The 21595-nt window shown below is 46.4% G+C and overlaps 1 protein-coding gene across 10 annotated transcripts in view; it reads right to left on the reverse strand.

Annotated features, from left to right (window-relative positions):
• Positions 1-21595, reverse strand: part of HERC1 (HECT and RLD domain containing E3 ubiquitin protein ligase family member 1) — a 3379312-nt gene that overhangs the window by 2710127 nt on the left and 647590 nt on the right. For all 10 annotated transcript variants that reach the window (XM_069624399.1, XM_069624403.1, XM_069624396.1 and 7 more), the window contains exon 18: positions 7661-7882. In XM_069624399.1, the coding sequence (XP_069480500.1) occupies positions 7661-7882 (222 nt within the window). The remainder of the gene's footprint in view (positions 1-7660; positions 7883-21595) is intronic.

A 21595-nucleotide genomic window follows, 5' to 3' on the forward strand; every position in this document is an offset into this window, starting at 1 on the left:
AACACCATTGCTTCTGCAGCAGCTTACACCTCGAAATTGATCAATGCCTGCAGGCCTTTCCTGACCACTAACAGCTGCACCACTCTTGCCAGAGCTCTTACACTATCCAGGATTGACTACTGCAATTTACTCTTTGCATGCTCCAACTCCCGCAATATAAAACAGTTACAGGTCATTCAGAATAACGCTGTAAGAGCCACGCTAAACATCTGTAAAAAAGACCCCATTTCCACAGCTAGACGAAATATCCACTGGCTCCCGGAAAACTAACGGATCATGTTCAAAACGCTGTCCCTGACCCACAAATGTCTCTCAAACACTGCCCCGCCTTACTTGTCCAGAAAAATGTCAAAGGTCCATACCACCAGATCTAAGCGGGCTGCCTACTCACCATTCCCAAATATAGGCGTCAGAAGGCCATGGGCAGCAGCTTCCCAGTGATTGCTGCTAAACACTGGAACGCCTTGCCACCAGCTCTTAAAGCCAATGACTCCCTCTGGTCCTTTCACAAGTGCCTCAAAACCCAGTTCTTCACCATGGACCAACAGAAGTAAATTGAACATGCACATATCTACAAACACTTGCCATCTCCGACACAGGCCAAAAATGCACATTTATGCACCACTATGCTTGTATGTACTACTTCTGTCTGTATAGGTCTATGACCACCTCTAACCAATAATCCATGTAAACTAACGTACCACCTATGATCGTAATCATTTGCAACCATTACTGTTATGTAAACCAGCGCCTAGATGCCCCCGGGTTCGGTGCGCTTTATAAATATACAAATAAATAAATTAGCACCCTACATCCCCAACGGCCACCCTCATGTGCTTAGCTGCTCTCAGGGAATTCCTGCTTCTGGGCAGAGTATGCAGTCTTCTCTAGGTGGCGTTTGCTTGATGGTCTATGTAAGAAAGAAAAACGGTCTAAAGACTGACTAGTCACTGCAACCCCTTTTCTGAAGGGATGCCCTTATTAGCTCACATGGCCCCCATTGCAGATGCGCTCATTTAGCACCTCTTTTTGGTCCCTGGGTTATTCAATCGCCCTGAATATGTGTTGGGGTGTATGCTGGTGGAAGCTGTACTTTAGATTTGGCTACCCCATGCGTATACCCCTTTATACTGTACTAAGCCAATGCACCTATGTGGTAGCCATGGAGTAATTTATGCATTTTGTAAGTCCAACCCACTGCCATTACAACCTTCCTTTTCCATGTGGACTGTGAGGCATAGCCAAAATGGCTGCTGTGCTGATGTTGATGACTCCGAGCTAACAAAGCCTCCCTTGGTTTAGACTAGTGCAAACTGGTTTAAAGTCCCTCAGACAGCCCAATCCCGATGACTACCTCAAGTTTGGGAGTGTCTGTGTGTAGTTACTTTTTGGAGGTGAGCCTGATTGGCCGACTGTCGCAACTGTAGGATGTGTATAGTGTGATTGGTGGACTGGTTTAGGCTACCAACTGAGTGCATATGCTTATCAGTTAAAGACGATGCACATTCCTAAGCACCATTCTTAAACTCATCTAAAGACTGCTGCTGTGGAGGATACAGGTGTGCCCATACTGGCTCGGGTCTAGGTCCTTTATGTCATGCTTCACATTGTTGGTGGAATCCCTTTCAGGGCTCTTAGTTTGCTTCTTACAGTCATCTTTGCTAGCTGGATTGGCTGTCCTTGCTGGACTCTTCCTAGCCTCTAGTTGCTGTGCAATGGTAACATCCCTGTGGCCCTACCGTCAAAAAGTTGGGGTTTTCCAAATACTTGGCTGACCTGAAAACTCGAGTTGCTGCTAGCTGCTTCGCTTCATCATAGGACACCTAGGCTCGCCTCCAGCGATTGTTGTCTCCAAAGGACTGTTTCAATGCCAGCTGGCTGTGCCTTTTTGCTCCTGTGGGCTGACCTGTGACCCTTTCAGAGTACTACAGTATGTTCCTGCTGCCTTGATTTTTTTCTTGTGCTTCCCCCCACTCCACCCTCAAAATGTCTTCCCGAGCATTCCGAAATGGCCACCGTATAAGGAAGACATGCCAGAGCACTCTCAGGCTTTGTTTTGAAACCTCCATCCGGAAACTATCTTTGATACAATCCTCAGTCTTCGTGATGCCATAGTAAGAGTTGTTTGTTATCCCTTACCCATCACGCTGACACAAAACCTAGAAGCGGACATCAACACATTAATCCAGCATCGTGACAATGAGGAATGACCATGCCCATGAGCCCAGGTTGCTGCAATCTCACCGCCAGACCGTACTGCCGTGGCGCTTCTGACATTAATGCCTATGCTTAGGTGTGACCGAGCCTCTTGTCTCCACCTCTTTAGAGGCAGAGGAAATAGACACGTGGTCATTAGTCATTGCATGTCAACATTCACCCTAGGCTTGTCTCAGCGCAAACAGACAGGCCTGGCTAGGTTTGTGTGCTTATCAACACGTTTAACTATATACAGCCAGGAATTGTGAAGTTCTTAGATTCAAAGACAAACCACTTTCACACATTACTCTGAATTATATATACACTTGGCACAGGAGTTATGTTAATATATTTAATAAGACACCCTCCCTTCTAAGGGTTCTTATTCTCATCACATGAGCAAAAACAAATATAACATCACACCAATGAACAAGATTGCCACCATCAGTCCCAATGCACCCAGCCGGTCCCCACCCTGGGCCCGGCTGTCTCCTTCCTGCTGCTGCTCAGGACTTCTCTGCTCTGGACTCTTACCCAGCCCTGCTGCCCTCAATGGTTTGGTGAGTCTGCCTACTGATGGGCAAGTCCACTTCCTCCCCTCTTTCTGCTTGGGCCTTATATGTAAGATTCAATTAGGACTCAGCTGGCACTATACAGGGTATGGGTTAAAGTCAAAAGTTTATTACCCAACCATCCGGCATTAGTGGAATCGTGCGGGGCTCCTCTGGAACCTTAGTAATCAGTCCTTATGTTCAAAGACGGAAGTTTGAGGTCGGATTATTATGATCGATTCCTGGTACTTAGTTGTATGTGTCCTTCCGTGTCAGGCATCCTGTGTGTAGAGTTGCATATGGTATGTATGGAGCGTGCCACACTTAACTTCTATATTCTACCTCTGCATTGCACTGTATTATCCTTGTACTGTAAGGTGTCTGATTTTGCATACATGTATAATTTTATTCAATCCTTTTATATTCTCATATTTAATGTATTGATTGTAATAGGTTTGTATTAAGTTATTTTATGTATTTGTATCAAGTTCAAATTTGAACTACTTCACAATAAATGTATTATTATATGTAAGAAGGCACATGGTTTTCCTGCCTGTGTGAGTGTCATATCCGCTATCTGGAAGAGTAAGGTCTAATACTTGGTGTGTCACTGTGCTCGTTGAAATATGGTCTCGTATGTACAACTCAGAGTGGGTTTTGTACTTGTTCAGTGACTGCTGCCATTGCACTCCATGAGACTTGGCTCAGCAAAGAGATAGATATGTCACTTGTTTCTTCATAGTCTCACAGGACGTGTTATTCGCGTCTGCCTACTTCCTGCCCTTGACACCTTATCAGATGTAACACTCAATGGTGTGCAGTCAAAGCCTGCACTTACTGATGTGCAGTTAAAACAGAAGCTACCATTTGTGGTTCTGCCCCTCTTCTACAACAGGAAAGCACAACTTCCGGGACTAGATACTTTAGAGAAAAAAAATAATGATGAATCTGCTATTCCAGACATAAAAATACTATTGGAAAATATAGAGGACGAAATGGAAAAATTTAAAACATTTACCTTGGACAAAAAGATATGGAAGTTAATAAAATATATACTTAACTACAAGGAAGAGTCCACCTATCCCTATCTAAACCCAACCTTTTTTCAACAACAAAATGCCAACCAAGTGGGAGGGAGGGGTCCATCCAACAATAGAAACCGTGTTAATAAATTCATCACTTTCTCTAACTCATCCAACAGCAGTGACCCAATATATAACAATGCAAGACAGCCTTGGGGATCATTATGGCCAAGTAAGTGTTACTCCCTGCCACTTAAATGTTTGAAAGAAACGTAAATCAGGTGAAACCTGTGAAATTGAAAGGCTTTTCGCATTTCTTTTAGATTCCATTTTGCATTATGGGACATGTAGTATCCGGAATAACAGAAACTCGGTACACCACTGAAATTTTTCTGCAGGATTGAAACAAAAATCCCTGCCTTACACATAAAGTGGTAAATATGATTGATTCATATATCAAAATGTAACTATTGTTGGTTCAATATGTTACTTGTTTCAACAAAAATCTAAATAAATTTACGTATTAATTTGCAGCCTGAATTCTTAAGACGGACTGGTCTGCCGCCTCAATTAAATTGATTCATGCAATCGCTTTGCCCATCACACCAAAAGAAATCACTTTTAAGGTTAGCAACCTGGCTACTTGTTTTGTATGCACACAAACACCACCATCACTGTTTTTATCATGTTTGAGTAAAACAATTTTTATTTATCTTTTTAGATCACTACACTGACACATAGGTGCCATGTTGCCAGTGTAACGTATTTCTGTAACCTATCGCGTCCTGAAGACGGGGCGTTGGACTTTACTGACTAGCTTTAAACTGCAACAGTGTTGTCCTTCTCCCTAGAAACATATTCAAATGTTGACGCTATTATACCATGTTGTTGTATAATTGAAAATGCGATCATAATACTCCATTACTAACATCACGCTAATTGTACATTGCAAATGTTTTGGTGTCTGCTTCTTCCGCCCATTTGTGTTTCTACAAATAACGAACGCTGGAAATAGGTTTTTTATGTTGTTTTACTATGTTTGATATAATAATTAAAATATGCTAAACACATTTCTTTGTCTATGGTGGGAGATATAATCCTATGAAATTCCTACTGTGAGGTAAATTTTTGACAAGTAGCCACCTTTCGGTGTGTTAGAGGTGGGTAGCTAGTGGTATATGTACGTTTTTTTCTCCTCTTTCAAAGGAGCCTTTAAGAATACGAGCCTGCGCGCACGCGCACCTAGCGAAGCAACTTGAAGCACCGCTTTGCAGCGGTCGAGCGATGCAGGTGTGCTGCTGGTGCTTTCAATTGCATTGTTGGTATTTGTTAGGCAGAATTATATGCAGCACCCTTTGGGAACACCAAACACAATTAAGACAAGTGACAGTACAATTTCACCTTTGGTACAAGCCTGTACTAAACAGTTAAAGTGGTAGCAGTAGCAGAGCAGCCAGACTTATCTCAAGATTAAGTGAGCACTGTCAAATAGTTACGAAAAGGAAAGCAATTACTATGATTCAGGCAAACACTGACTCAAGGTTTTCAAGTAAAAGAATATACATTTATTTCACTCTTCAGTTGTATATTACACTATTATAAGCAGTCTAAAAATCACTCTTAATACACCACACCACTTCCCTTAAACTCCAGACAAGTTAAGCTCACAAAATGAAGTGGGAGCAAAATGGCACTCCAGCAATTTAAAAGGGAGGGAAAGACAGAAGTTAACAGAAATGAATCCACACCAACAGGTTAAGTACGCAGGGCAAGCAGACAAGAGCGACTACAATGATAAAATCAGATAGAAAAGGCTTAGGGCCAAAGTCAATGGTTCAAAAGTATTTTGCTCAAGATAATACAGTTCAGTGTAGTTTGTGGTAAAGTTCGTGGCACGGTTTCCAGACGAGGTTGGTTGATAGAAAAGTTAGTTCAAAGAGAAGAGAAGGACAAGCCCTCGGATTGGAGCAAGATTTCAAACACTTTTACCTCGGATGAACGAAACTAACAACCGGATTTGCACAGTACCTTAAAACGGAGAGGGAGCTGTAGCTGAGGCAGACATTCCTGGCAGTTCCTGCAGGCTCTGGTTCCTGAAGCGACTGTCAGACTGATCAGAAGTAGGAAGACTGGAGGGTCCTGCACTACCCAGGGAAGAAATCAGCAGCAGAGCAAAGCAACGAATAAAAGGTGCGCTCCTTAAAACCCAAGCAGGGTCCGACCTTCCTGGCTATCCGGCCCACTGTAGCTCTGTACAGCAAATTCGACCAGAGGAGGGGTCCTGGCTTGCAGTTTGGGTAAACTGGTTGGTCCCACCATCTCAAGGATAGAAGTTTCATGGAGGATCTTCTCTGTCATCGGATTCTGAAGATTCGGACCTGCAGCAGGGCTTCACCGGGCGGTTCAGTCGTTGTAGGTGTCCTCTTCTGCCAGTTCCTCGTTGGTTCTTTTGTTCCAGTGGCAACTCCGCTCTTCCAGTCCCAGAGACCTGCTTTTTATGCTGTTTTCCCCCATTCATACAGTCTGGCTGTCAATCACACAGCAGGGTGGCTGTCCTGGCAAGGACAGTCACCCAGCCAAACAAACAAGAGTGCGACTTGGGTTACCAAGGGAACACATGGCAGGGGGCCTAAAAGCCCTCCCTCACATCCTGCCTACCCAGACTCTCAGGAACCTATGGGAGTGCTTCTGTGTGGAAGCCTGCGAAAAGGCGATGAACAAAGGTACCAAACCTGGTTTGGCGCGCAGAGTAAAACATGAGAAAGACTAACAAAAAGAAATGGCGAATAAACCTGGCCGGAGCCAAAATAAAATGTATTTGGTCAAGCAGGTTTATGTTCGAGGCTAATATAATAGCCTAAAACATTACCACGTTTATATAAGATAATTGCGGTAGAAAATTTAGGGTAGATACCACTGCCACCAGCCAAGTCTTAATGTAAAGGGAGCGAAAAAATGCTCCGAGAGGCACAGACAAAAAGGGATAAGAATGAACCCTTTCCAATACTCCATGGAAGACGGGGTGTACTGGGTCTGTGGAAAAAGTGACTAAATAAAGTTAATGGCAACTTTATCTTTTCTGGGGGACAGTAGTCAGCCCTGGAAAATGGAGTCGGTGGGAAGTCTAAAAGACAACCCTGTGTCACTGCACTGAAGGTGCTCTGTAACACACATGGAAGAATATGGTGCCATGGGGTGAGGCTCCAGTGCCCAAGATCACACAAAAAGTAGAAATACATATAGCAAAACACATGTAAGAGTGGGAAAAAAGGCTCACACTCTTACCAGATGAAAAAAATAAATCCTAGAAATCCAGCAAAGCTGCTGAGGGACTCAGTAAATAAGGGAAATTACCCATTCTGGAGAATTCTCCCCAACAACCTGCAGCCTGCATCTCCGCTTTCCTCTGCACTGTCCTAGAGCGTGGTACAAAGAATAATAAACATGCTCACCTTCTCTGAAATTACATCACAGTTAGTGCGACACGATTTATAAAATGAAAAGCAATTAATCATTCTTGTCTAGTGAATTGTGATGCGAAACCAGTTATTTTATGCCTTGCATTCTACCTGTATAAATCCTTGAATTTGTCTCCCCATGATCGCAAAGAGAAACATTACAACAAGCAGACTTTGGAAGGGCACCTCGTATTTAATTGGACTTTGTAACACAATGTTTTCTATCATCTAAACAATTATACTTTGCAATGTCTCAAATTTAGCATAAGCTAATACATGCCCAAATGCAGTTTTAGTCTCAATTAAAATGTTCATAAATGACACTTTTCTGATTGCTTGAAAATATTGACAATCACACAGCAAAATAAAATTCACTGCAGCGGACATGTAACAGCATTAATAACATTGTTTAAATTAATCTGAATTTAATTACCTAGCTGCGGGATATCCATTTCTGCACCATTACTAAAAAGTGGGGTTTTCAACCAGTAGGCTGTATCCTGTTCTTCTGGTGAAACAGTAGGTCCTTGAAGCATTCCACCAAGACAGCATCCAATAAGCAGAGCAACAGTTCTCTCCAAATCAACAAGCCACACCCACGACTGAGCATGCTGTGGAAGTGGCAGTCCAGCTGTATCAATGATCTCTGGTCCACCTGCAACACAAACATTCAAATAAACACTAGTTGTAAACTACATCTCAAGACTAAGCAAAGGTATGGCATTATGCTAATTTTGCAAGCTGGTATTGATGTTGCAATTATACCTTCTGCTTAGTTTTAGAAGTTAGGGAAAATACAACTTGTCATAATTACTATTGGAGGGTGGGGGGCAGCATAAGAGACTTTCTTCATCACTGTTATTAGTTGCTTCAACATTCCTTCTTTTTAGCACTCATTTATTGGTGCAAGACAAAATCCTCTGCATGCAACTCATATTTGTTCGTTACAGTAGATTTGCACATGTCAGACTCATGTTTTGACCTATGAGCTAGGATTAATATTCTCTTCACCTGTCCGATCTGCCAATCAACAATCCAATCCTGCACCTTTAGTTTCTCAAATTGATGTTTTTCAGCAAAAGGTTAAGAAACGCACATTTACCTTCTGTGGTTTTCTTTCTGATAGATCAGCTCTTCCACCAACAGATTCCTCATTTTAGAAAGAAATCATCCACCAATATTACCAATCAAGGTAGAGTAGCAGAGCAATAAGACTTGGACTCAGGCAGGTGTGGGAGTGGATTAGGGTTGCAATGAGTCACACACAGAGCACGCCAATAAAAAAAACTATACAATGATGTATCAGCCCTTTGAATACAGTCTAAGCAATGAAAACAAGTATGTTTAAAACAGTTCTGGAATAGCTAAGCAATGTTAAGAGCAACACTTTTACAGTGTATTGAAAGAAACTGAGCAAATAGCAATTTAGAACCAGTTGGAGACAGTTAAGTAAATTGATCGAAAACAGAACACCCACAAGAAAACCTATATTAATGGGGTAGTGCCATCAAAAAATGTATTGGCTCAAAAGATGGGCCATCACCAAAATAATATATAAAAAAATATTCATTAAGAAAGTTGCTATGTAAACTTTTGAGCAAAAATGGCCCAAAGTCACAGATTTAAAGCACTAGGAGGCATCCATTTTGTGAAATGGATGAGCCTCCTGTGCTTGTGTTAATTTCTGCCCTTGCGGCACTAATGAAGCAGTAATACACAAAAGCTACCAGCAGGTGGCTTTTGCTTCATTATTGCCGGAGAGCAGAGATTAACACAACCCGCTGCTGGTAAGTGCTTTACATTTCTTTAAAAGCACTGGAAATTAAAGGCTGCGGTTTTCTTTCTAACTTAGAAAGAAAACCGCAGCATTTATTACTTGTATTTATGTTTGCTGTGGCTTCAGCTTTGTGTGTCCTGGGCTCCCCCAACACGGGTCGGGGGAACCCAGGAGAATCAAAGCTGAAGCCACAGCAAACCTAAATACAACATTGTTGTATGTAAAAATGCTGTGGTTTTTCACGAGAAAGAGCCCGAGGCACATAGAAAGAAAACCGCAGCATATTTAAATACAACAATGTTATATTTCTGACTGCGGCGGCTTTCACTTTGAGTCTCCTGGGTTCCCCCAACCTGGGGGAGCCCAGGAGACAAAGCGAAAGCCGCCGCAGTCAGAAATACAATGTTGCTGTATTTATAATTGCTGCGCCTTTGGTTTTTGCCTTTCATTTTACGTTTTCTGTGCTTCCCTTGGCTTGGGGAGCACCGAAAACGTAAAATGAATCTGAAGGCAGCCTCCTCAGCTCATGCAGCTGTGCTCTGACTGCAGTAAGCAAAAGCTCCCAATAGGGGGCTTTTGCTGGTTTAGTGCCACCAGGGCAGAGCTTAACATGAGCTGAGGAGGCTGCCTGAAATGGCAAAATGGATGCTCCCGTGTAAAACGCTTTCAGCCTCGTTTGCTCAAAAGTTTACATAGGAACTTCGATTAAAATTATGTTTAACAAAAAACAGTTTCACTTTCGGTTGCAAACTGTCTTTCTCCTATAAACCAATCACTGAGCTCAGGGTCATACTGCCCCCGGCCAATGGCTGCGCCCTCTCCCTAAGCCCCTCCTCTGGCAGCCATCTTCAGATTTGTTAGCACGTAAAGTGGCAGTATGACCAAGAAGAGGCGCAAAGGGGCTGGGAGGGAGGGTTTGCATGTGAATCCATGCTGGATAACGACAGTTACAGATAAGTATTGTGTTCCTTCTCCAGCATGAGGTCTAGCATGGATTCACATGCTCCTGAATAAGGAATACATAGCAGTACATACATACACAACCACGGGAGGTGGCAAGGCCCAACAGAAGCAATTGCCCTTACCCGCCTCAGCAGGCTGAACTTCAAGCGAACAGGTTGCACAGCACTGCTTGGCCGACCCTAGACTCTTCCCTGGAATCCCTGTCGACGCAGTAGAACTTCGTGAAGGTGTGCGTAGACCTCCAAATAGCAGCCCTGTAGATGTCCAGCAGGGGCACACCAGATAGGAACGCAGTCATAGCAGCGATCACTCTGGTAGAATGCGCTCTCAGGAGGCCAGGCAGCAGTTGGTTTGCTAACCGGTGACAATGAGTGATGCAGCCGGAGAGCCAACAGGAGATGGAAGCCTTGGACACTGCCTTCCCATGGCCCACAGGACCAAAGTTCACAGAAAGCTGAGAAGTCTTCCGGAAACTCTTTGTGCAGGCTACATAAAACTTGGGCGCTCAAGCCACATCCAGCAAGTTCAAAGTCCTTTCAGCCAGCGACAAAGGCGTTGGAAAAAACAATGGCAACACCAAGGGTTTGTTGAGATGAAATTCCGACGGAACCATGGGCATGAAGGAGGGGTGTGTCCGTAGCACCACCCTCCTCTTGTGGAAAGTCAAATAGGGCCGCTTACAGGACAGGGCCTGGATCTCACCCACCTTCCTAGCAGAGGTGATGGCCATGAAGACAGCTGTCTTCCAAGAAAGGAACTTAAGAGGCACCTGATGCATAGGCTCGTAGGGGGCCTCCATGAGCCTAGTCAGCACCATGTTGAATTCCCAGTCCTTTAATGAACTCCTTCACCATACGGTGTGACCAAAGAGAATACCGTCCCGGCGACCCGGTGTAGCGTGAGATAGCTGCCAGATGCACTTTGAAGGAGGCGTGCCCCAGCCCCGATTTAGCCAACGACAAGTACGGTAGGACTTGGAGGGGGGGGGGGCTGTGACCCTCAGAGGGTTAATCTTCTGCGAATGGCACCAAGTCACGAAAAGCTTCAATTTGTGCCCATAGCAACTAAGAGTCGACGCCCTGGCCCTGGAAAGGACTTCCTTACAGTACACCAGCAGCTCGTACCCATCAAAATCTAGCGATGCAGGAGCCAGGCCTTCAGGTTCAGCGATCATGGGTCGTGGTGCAGGATTGTGCCGCCTTCCCTGGTGAGCAGAACCGCGACCACTGGTAGCTTGACTGGAGGTGCCGCTGACATGCCGAGAAGGTCTGGGTACCAGATCTGCCTCAGCCACACTGGAGCGACGAGGATCAGCCTGCACCACCAGAGTTGATAGACTCATAGTAGGAGAGAATGCATCCCCCTTGATCCCCGGCTGGGGGAGCCTGCTGGCAAACCTCCTGCATTTGGTGATCATCGAAGTCGCACAGAGATCGATCTGGGGACTGCCCCGCCTGCGGAAGAGGCTGCCCACTTGATCCTGCCGAAGCTCCCACTCGTGGCAGGAACGCAGCTCCCTGCTGAAACAGTCGGCAACGTGTTCTGTACTGCTGCAAGGTGAAAAGGAACGAGAAACATCCCCTGGGCGACGGTCCAGAGCCATAGCTCCTGCGCTTCCCTGGAGGGGACCTGGTGCCCCCCTGCTTCCGGATGTAAAACATTGTGGTGGTATTGTCTGTGAAGACACTCGCCACCTTGCCTTTGAGGGACGGAAGAAATGACTTGAGAGCCCAAAACACAGCTCGCAGCTCCAGGACGTTGATGTGGAGCTCCTTATCCTGTGGGAGCTACAGACCTCTGGCGTGGAAACCTCTGGTGTGGGCTCCCCAGCCCTCCAGGAAGGCGTCCGTCGTGACAATCTCCTGGTAAGGGGGGTTCTGGAAGTCTGTGCCACTGGCGATTCTGGAGCGCACACCCCACCACCCTATCGCTCAACGGAACTCCTCGCCGAACAGAATCCAGTCTTTGAAGCTTCCAGACACCTGCATCTAACGGGCATCCAGGAATTTGAAGTGGTTGCATACGCAACCTGCAGAGCCTGATCAGGTAGATGCACGACTACATCATGCCGAGCAGAGACTTGATGGCCCTCACTGTGGCGATCTTCAATGCTACCAGCCATTGCACTTTGCCCAAAATGGCCGCTATCATCTCTCCCGAGGGGGCCACCAGGCAAGAAACCGTGTTGAGTCTGGGCCCCAGGAACAGCTCATCATGCAATGGAGTTAAGCAGGACTTTACTGGTTCAGAGAATCCCAGATCCGTCAGCCACCGAACGGTCCTCTTCGTGTGGTCCCTTGACTTGGCTCGGACAAGACAGTCGTCGAGGTACAGGTATACATGTATCCCTTGTAGACGCAGATGGGCCGCCACTGGAGCCAAGCACTTTGTAAAGACTCTGGGCACAGACTTCAGTCCGAAGGGGGAGCCTTGAACTGGTTGTGATCCCCTGAACAACAAAGTGTGGGAACTTGCAATATTTTTCATGAATGGGGATGTGGAAGTAAGAGTTCTCTAGATCAGACGACGACAGGAAGTCTTCCTCCTCCAGTTGGCCGAGCACATGTTGCAACGGGAACATATCACATTTTTCGGAATTGATGTACTTGTTGAGTCGTCGTCTTACCAGGAAGTATCTGGAGTAAACTCTGGAGCCCCGGAGTCGCTTCGGAACCAGCTCTATCGCCCCTTTTGTTAACCTGCCCTGAACCTCTAGCAGCAGCTAAGGGATGTGTTGTTGCTGCCAGGCCACCGGTGGTATTCACGGACACTTGGCTGGAACTCCAAAGTGTGTCTGTGGGCGAGAGCATCCAGCACCCTTCGATCAGTGGAGAGGTTTTCCCACACGCTAACGAAGTTCGCCAGCCGGCATCCCACCATGGTGCATGGGTGAGGGCCCGATGCCTTGGCCGGTTCAGTCCTGCTTGGAGGCCGGCGTGCCACCTTGGGAGCCTGGACGACGGCCCCCTCTTAAGACCTTGGAGTGGCCCCTGTAGGCTTTCTGAGACAAGGAATGGGAGGGCTGGCGGTAAAAGGACGAACCCCCGCCACCACCAGAATGGTCTCTGTTGTCACCTCCCGGCGCTGATAAAGGAAGCCCTCCTTCTTAGTCTCATCCGGCATGAGTTGGAAAGGTTCCGACGCATGGGAGATCATGGAGTGAAAGGAACCCATTATGCCCAGAGGAGGCGGAGAGATGCAACCGTCGTGGGTGTCTGTCGTCGCTGTGTCCGACCCATGTCCCTAGGGGTGGAGGGCACTGGTGGCTGGGGAAGGGGCGTAGACCCGCGTCCCTAGGGGCAGAGGGCAGTGGCGGCTGGGGAGGCGGCGTAGGGTGCCTCTGCCTCTTTAGCGGTGGAGGCCCCAGTGTCATCATCAGTGGTGCCGTCGGTGGTGGCATCCTCTTTCCGTATCTTCTCCGACACCAGAGTGTGGAGGGGCAAAAGAATGTCATGCAGCAGGTCTCTGGGATGAGCCTGGAGAGTAGGGTCGCTGGGCCCAGCTCCTTTTTCGTTGTCCCCGCTGACGTCCTCGAAGCCACTGCCACTTCCGGTGGCAACCACCTCCTCCACGCTCCAGTCACCATCCCCCACCTCTTCCGGGATGGCGTGGCCGGAACCCACGTCTGAAGAAGGATCCATAACCTGGAGTTCTCCCCACCTCTCCCCCCTTTTTGGGTCCTGAGGTGTTGGTCTCAGGCTAAGGGACAGCATCCTCTTTTCAGGGGTCTTCTACGCTGTCTGGCAAAAGCCTCCCCCGCCTGGGAGGAAGAGCTACTTTGGCCCCTGTAAGGGTACCATGGATCGGGTCAGTCCCTTTGGCCTTTGAAAGGGCAGTCGCCACCAGCTCGATAGCAGCGGACAATTTAGCCTGCACAACCTGGGCCTTCACGGGCAGGTCGGACACCTTGTCTTGTTTGGCCTTCGCCGGTTTCTCCTGCAGCTTCCCCGGGGTAGCTGACTTCCTCTTCGATAAAGAACTGGAGCGATGGCTAGAGATTGAGGTCGTTGGAGATTAGGAGCGTGCCCTGGGCGTCACGCAACTGCTTGCACAGCGACACTGACGGAGCCGGACTTGGTCTTATCTTGGGCCCCCATGGATGGAGCGCCCACAAAGGACTTGGAGGCATGCTCTGGCTGGCTGGATCCGGAAGAGGCGTGTCCCTGTGAACCACACAGGGCAGGGGCCTTGGCTTTGAGGCACGCCGCCAGTCTCATGTGCTGATCCATCATAGTGCGCTTGGTAAAGTCACGGCAGATCTCTCAATCTTCTTCCTTGTGCGATGCATGAAGACAAAGACAGTGGGAATGCTTGTCCTCCATGAAAACATTCCACAGACCGCAGCTGGTGCAGAGCTGGAGGCTCTGTCCTTCTCCGATATGGTACGGTGTAGGCCTGATGGCCTTCTGGAAACTTCGAAGAAGAAACGCTAGACGATTCCGCCCTTGAGGGGGTAAAGAAAGATGCCAAAATACAGATCCCCGTTAGTCGGATGTTGAAATGCAACACAATGGATCGACCAAAAAAAGGATTTTACAAGCAAAAAAGCATGAACAACGCAGATAGAAAGAGCGAAACAAGAGAACTCCCAACACTTGGACGTGCGGTAAAAATCTGAAAATTGCTGCCAGAGGAGGGGCTTAGGGAGAGGGCAGTCATTGGCGGGGGGCAATATGACCCTAAGCTCAGTGATTGGTTTATAGGAGAAAGACAGTTTGTAAACTAAAACTTAAACAGTTTTTTCTTTTACCGAGGATTCTTAGCTTGATGACTGGGAATATTCATGAGCATGTGAATCCATGCCAGACCCCATGCTGGACAAATAGGTACACAACTCACCCCCTTACTCAGATCTCTTAAGCAACCACTTCAAGGGTTTTTGAAACTACTAGGTGCATTTACTTCTAGGCTTTGTTTGGTCGGGGGAGGACTAATGGCGATGGGTGAAGAGGTCACATTCAACATCGGGTCCAGCTAGTCAGCAGTTCTGGGATCTTGCGAGACGGTTCTGGAGACTGGAAACAGTTGACAGCAGAAGATGAAGACCTCCATGGATCAGGCGACATCAGGGGACCTCCAGGACACGAAGGTGGGATTCAGCCGGAGTCACCACGGTCAATCAATGACAGGCGAATCTCGTGGAGAGCTCCTACAAGTAAGCTCTTCGCAACTTGTTTTTGGTCAGGAAGACCGAAACCTGCAGGAGTCTTGTTCCAGAGGAGGAACGAACTCAGAACGGCAATGGCGGAAGCGAGGTAGCCCATAACAGAGCTGGTCTGTCCACCGGGTGGTATATGGACACTTCCAAAGTCTCATCAGGCACAGATCCTTGTTGGGGGGAGGGGGGGTGTCAAGGCAAGTTGATCCCACCAGTCATGGGGTCAAAGCACTTATGAGAGCCTTCTTGAGATCAGGAGAGAGGAGGAGGGCCTTCACCGGGACTTGGCTGGAGTGAATGCTGGTCAGCTGCAATGGTCATCCTCGGGTCATCAGTGGGCTGTACTTCTTCACAGCGGGCTTAGCTCCAACGATGATCTGTCAAATGGCTGCAGGAGGAGTCCTTCTATCCTGGATTTGGACTGGAGTCGCTAGTAGGGGATGGCCAATCATGGATGGCTACTGACCAACACAACTACCTAGCAACAGACAAACTGTGGCTTGGATGTTGGATGGATCCAGAAAGAACCAGCCCCCACATCCGGCCACACACAGACTGCCACTTTGCAGAGTAAAGCAAAGGCTTGGCCATGCCCGGGAAAATCCTTTCCATTCTGTAACCTAATACCTTTGCATGCAAATAATGTAACGTCTGTAACCCAATACCTTTGCAAGTAAATAATGTAAGCCAATACCGTTGCAAGCAAAAAATGTATCCTGTGTAACTGCTTGCCACTGCTAGAAACTACTGTAACCAACTTTCCTAAAAGCGCCTAGATGACTCTCGGCTTTGAGCGCTATACAAATACCAAATCAAATAAATAAATATATGGCAATTGCAGACCCGAGAGGGCAAGAAGAAGGTTAAGGCACACAATTTGCAAAAGACTGACACTGCCATTTTAGAGTAAATGGTACTATAAATGGCATTATGTAGTAAAATAACAAGTTACTCTCTTACCTGGTAACGTTCTTTCGATGGGATGGTCTGACAACGTATTCCATATCTATGACAGTAATCACCACAGCTGTGCTGCTTCGGAAAATTGTTCTGCGTCGATGACGTCGATATATCGCCCTCGAGGACCTCCGACGTCACTGTATGTTATAAGTAGGACGCACAACGCCCGTAGCCTCAGTTGTAGTTTTTTCCCAGAACGTGTGGCACTAGTCTTCTGCCAGTCTGACCACACAAAGCCTTGCGGAAACGTAAGCTGCAATCGCATAAGAAATTCTGTAGCGGGGAAGGCAGGGAGGGAGCGATATGGAATACGTCGTCAGACCATCCCATCGAAAGAACGTTACCAGGTAAGAAAGTAACTTGTTCTTCGAGGGGATTGGGTCCTCTGACGTATTCTATTTCTATGACAGACTCCCAAAGCAGTACCAATGCAAGGAGGTGGGAAAGAATTTAGAAAACAGAAATTTAGAGTGCCCAATCAAATTGCAGAGTAAAGGACCGCCTTGCCAAAGGCCAGATCCTGCCCCCGGATGGAATCGAGGGAGTAGTGACGTACAAAAGTATGTACCGAAGCCCAGGTGGCTGCATCACAGATGTTACGAATAGGAACACCCCTCTGTAGGGCAGTAGAGGCAGCCATACCCCTGGTAGAATGGGCCCATAAGCCGACCGGTGGGTCCTTACCCACCAAGCGGTAACACTCAGAGATAGCCAAAATAATCCAGCGAGACAGTCTGTTTCGTCACAGCTTGTCCCAAACGCTTTCCCTCGTAACCAATGAAGAGTTGATCGTCCACTCTGACCCAGGACATGCGTGAAATATACAAGCTTAACGCTCTCCTAGGATGAAGCCTATGGAGCCTCTCCTCTTCCTTAACAGGATGTGGTGGAGGATAAAACGCCGGAAGAACAACCTTCTGGCCTAAAAGAAATTCCGACACCACCTTCGTAAGAAAGGAAGGACGAACTCGAAGGACAACCCTGTCCTTATGAAACAGTGAAGGGTGGCTTAACTGAAAGTGCCTGCAACTCACTCACTCTGCGAGCGGAAGTCACTGCAACCAAAAATACAGTTTTAAGAGTTAACAGTCTCAAAGGTCATGAATGCAAAGGCTCAAGCGGAACACCCATCAGAAACTTGATAACAAGGTTCAAATCCCAACTGGGCACCTGAAAAGGTGACAGAGGGAACACATTAGTGAGCCCTTTCAGAAACTGAGAAATTAAAGTAATTTAAAAATAGGAACACTCTTCAGACGAGCGCTTAAATATGGACAGCGCCGCCAAGTAACCCTTAATGGTACCCACTTGAAGGCCCCTGTGGGCGAAAGTAAGCAAAAAAGACAGAACCATGGGAATGTCACATGCAAAAAGGATCCACATTCTTAACCATGCACCAGTCGCAGAACTTACGCCAACAGTACAGGGACTTTCTTGCGGGCCGTCTGGCCGAGAGCAACACCTCCATCACGTCTTCAGGGAGGTCCCAATCCTTATACCTCAACTTTTCAGAAACCAAGCGTGCAGATTGATGGATCTGTCCTCTGGATGGAGAACCTGACCCCCCCCCTCCCATGAGAGCAGATCGTCTCGGTAGGTGGAGGTTATGGACACATTTTTGATTGGGCATGAAGTTAATTTTGCTTTAAGCAGTAAGGGTATAGGTAGATATGGCTACCTGCATGGTCGCATCTGTGTCCCATCTGGAATTAATGCATTTTGGAGTTGTGGATTTTGACAAGAAGTATTTGACAAAAACGCTCTTTGAGTTGTACCTGAAATATAATGTAGCAGAGTACCCTTTGCTTTCTGAGTGGACAAATTATGGCTTAGGTTGTTTTCTTTTCGTTATGTGATGTTGTTTAAAATTGGACGTTATTATGTGTAAATATTTTATATCAATGGAATGGTGATATCCATAATGTGTTTTTTTTTTGTTTTTAAGCAAATTGGATCCATGCGGTTTAATTGAGGAATGCAAATGTAATGTAAAAGTTTGTTGATCAAACTATAAACAACGTTTGAAATAAAAAAAAAAAAGATGTAAGGATTGGCAATAGGTTTAATAGTATAGGCCCTTTTATTTTGACAGACTCCACTAGGACTGTGCTATTATTTGATGGTCGTAGCTTGCTCCCATCCTTAGATTTAGGATTAGATGGGCATTCAACCAACCCAATGAAGTTCAATAAACACCCTGGAACTGTAATGACTTATGTCGGTCTTCACTGTTTGATATCATGCCTTCCTTACAGGAGGCACAGAAAATCTTGCCAATTTGGTAGACACAGTAGTTTTGGTAATTAACAAATCTGTCAACGATTTGGTGACGGGGAAGACATCGACGAGGAGATGGATGTTTTTGCTGGTTTATGGACCACCAACGAGGTTGTCATCGGCAAGGCCTTTAATGTGGACGATGACTTATTACTGCAGCTTGGCGACGGAGTAGATGTGGATGGTGCTTCTCCAACGAGTGTTGAAGAGGGTGTGCCAGAAGGGTTGACTTGGTGGTTGTAGTCTTAGACGAAGCAGTCGTGGATGGGGTGGTCAGTGAAGTGGACAGTGTTATAAGCGTTGACTGAGTCGTCAACGGTGGAACAGACGTAATGTGCAACTTGTGTCCCCTTTTAAGTTTCTTCCCCAGGGAATTTTCTTTGTGTTCCCTTGACCTTTCATATGATCGAGTACTGTCTATGAGTCTGCTGATTCTGGTAGAGACATGACTTGCGGATCGAGGTCGAGCCAGAGGCCCCAGCACCCTCGTCCATGCAAGTCAACAATCTGTGGTGACAGTGCTTACGAGTCTTCGAAGAAAAAGACTGGCAGATGGAGCAATGGTCCATGTCAAGGTCCAGGTGCAGACAATTTAGGCATTTGTCATGGTGGTTCTCCACAAACATTTTTGAGGCGACACTTCTTCTTTGAGTCTTTCATTGCATCGAATGAGGAAGGCCTCAAACATGTGAAGAGGACCTCACACTGTCAAAAACATCAGTCGATGGTCAGAAACTTCACCAGCAACTGGTCCCCCTAGCTTGTTAGTCATTAAAGTGACTGATGTTGAAGAAAACGATTGAAAAATAAATTCTCAGAAAAAGGACAAAAATGTCAATATTCCGAGGAGCGCAACAATGAGGACTCCCAACACGTAAACGTGTTGTAAAAACCTGAAGATGGCCACCAGGGGGGGAGCTAAGGTGGACTAAATGTTTTCCATTTCAAGGTGGCTCCCTGACTGTAGCTCTCATCGGCCCAGCTAGCGAACAAGCCCCTGCCAGGAAGGACAAGATCACATTGCACCAGAGCAGTACAATTTACCATGGTGTTCCTGTCTGGTGTTCCCCTGCTCGATATCTACAGGGCGGCTATGTGGAGGTCTCTCCACACCTTCACAAGGTTCTTCTGCATTGTCAGGGATTCCAGGGAGAAGTCCTGTGTCAGTCAGGCAGTGCTACACAAACTATATGTATGAGGTGAGTACAATTGCTTTTGTAAAGCTATGCCGCCTCCCAGTGGTTGCGTATATGTACTGCTGTGTAATCGTATTCATGAGCATGTGAGTCCATAACATATGCAATGCTGGAGAAGGAACAGGTTACTTACCTGCAACTCCTGTTCTCCAGCATTGGTATCTTGGATTCAAATGCTACCCCCCTCTCTGGCTCTTAGTTCCTACTGTCACATTACGTGTGCTTCGAAATCTGAAGATGGCCACCAGGCGTGGTGCTAAGGAGGACTAATCTCATTGGCTGGGGCAGTAAAACCCAAAGTGAAAGTGAAAGTTGAGGATACGAGTCGAAGTGGTTAGTGATGTAGGGAAGACTTGTTGCAAAGGGATTTTGCATTCCAGAAGAGAAGCGAAGGAGTAAGAAGAGATGGGGAGAGGAGCAGATGGTGTATGGTAGACCTGGGTATATGGGGTTGGGGAGACTGGTTCTTTGTGCTCGGGGGATCGGAGAGGGGTGAAGCAGGGGTTAGACAGAGTTCAAGCTGAAGGCCATAGTAGATGGGAAGGAGAAAGGTGAGCACAAGAAGGAATGGAGCAAAGTTAAGGTGGCATGATGGAGGATATAGGCAAGCCAAGACAGTGAAGAAAGCGTGCAGCCCAAGACAGAGGGGTAAGGTGGGTGAGCGGAAAGGGAAGGGGGTGCTTAGCTGTAAAGAAGCAAATGTATGTTCTGAGGTAGGCTAGAATGGGGCTAAAGGGAATCAAAAGACAGTTAACAGTCCCAAACCACTAATGTTCCTGTGAGGTAAAAGAAAAGCAGAGGTGAATAGGCACTTGGTTGAATCATCCCTGTGTGTGGAAGCAGGAGTCAGGCAAAGGACAAGCTCAGCAAAGAACTGGCTTAAGCAGGGGTTCTGGTCCTAGAGATAAGGGTAATAGGAAACTGACCACGCCTAAGACTGAACAAACTTTCTGCAAAGTTAGCCAAAGAGTAAGGCAACAAATAGTTAGAAAAAGACGTGGAACTTGCAGCACAATTCCACGTCAAGTGCTCCTTTTGGGATTTAATAGCATATGGAATAGCTGCACATAGAAACCAGTACCAACTGATGGCTAACATCTCAACAGAGGAACCATTAAGCACTAAAGTACAGTTTTATAAAACCTTAAATGTTTCCAGAGCAGAATCTCAACCTATTTGGTACCATGAAACCACACCGCCATTATCAGCAGAAACTGCCTCAGTTGATTTGCTTACAAATATATAATTTCACAACTCTAGGATAACACCAGGCCCATATTGGATTTCAATGTACCATTAAAAAGAAACTATTGAGACAATGGAACGATTACCTATTAATTTAGAGAAGCCTATTTTCCAGACTCTCAGGTTTCCCAAATCCTGGGTTAAAGGGGTGATTAGCCCGAATTTCAAGAATTGTTCTAGATATGATCCTTTACAGTATAGATCTCTAGCTCCAAATGACACGTAGAATTCACGGCCAAATTTCTTATTATGAGGGTGGAAGACTGGTATGATGCAAACATCTAAATGAAGAGAGGATACAGCATAGGAACATTGGGCTAGTTCAGCAAACAAATGTGTTCAGGAGTTGTGAAAAGTATGCAAGGTTGGGGAAAATTTATTTGGGGGTGGCTTTTACGAGTCTCTCCACAGCATTTGACTGCATGGACATATCCTTATGAGAAACGTTTAAAACACTCGAATTAGCACACTGATGTAATTATATCACAATTTGTCAATTACAGTAAGATATGGAGCAGACAATTAGTTTATGGTATGATATATGGCATTTATAACGTGCCTATACACAAGTGTTTCAAGGCGCAAAGAGGCAAGGGAGGCGGACAGTGATCCTACTAGGCCAGGTGACAATGAGATTGTGCAAGTGCAGAGAAGGGGAAAGGTGCAGGGGAAAAGGGGTGGGGGCAGTGGAGTACATAGGATGACAGTGAAATAAATATATAATATATAAAATAAATAGAATAACTAGAAGTGCAGCCAGCTGGTGGCAAGTGAAGGATACGTGCGGGCATC

Source organism: Ambystoma mexicanum, chromosome 11, assembly GCF_040938575.1.
Source record: "Ambystoma mexicanum isolate Mex_15411 chromosome 11, UKY_AmexF1_1, whole genome shotgun sequence".
NCBI lineage: Eukaryota > Metazoa > Chordata > Amphibia > Caudata > Ambystomatidae > Ambystoma > Ambystoma mexicanum.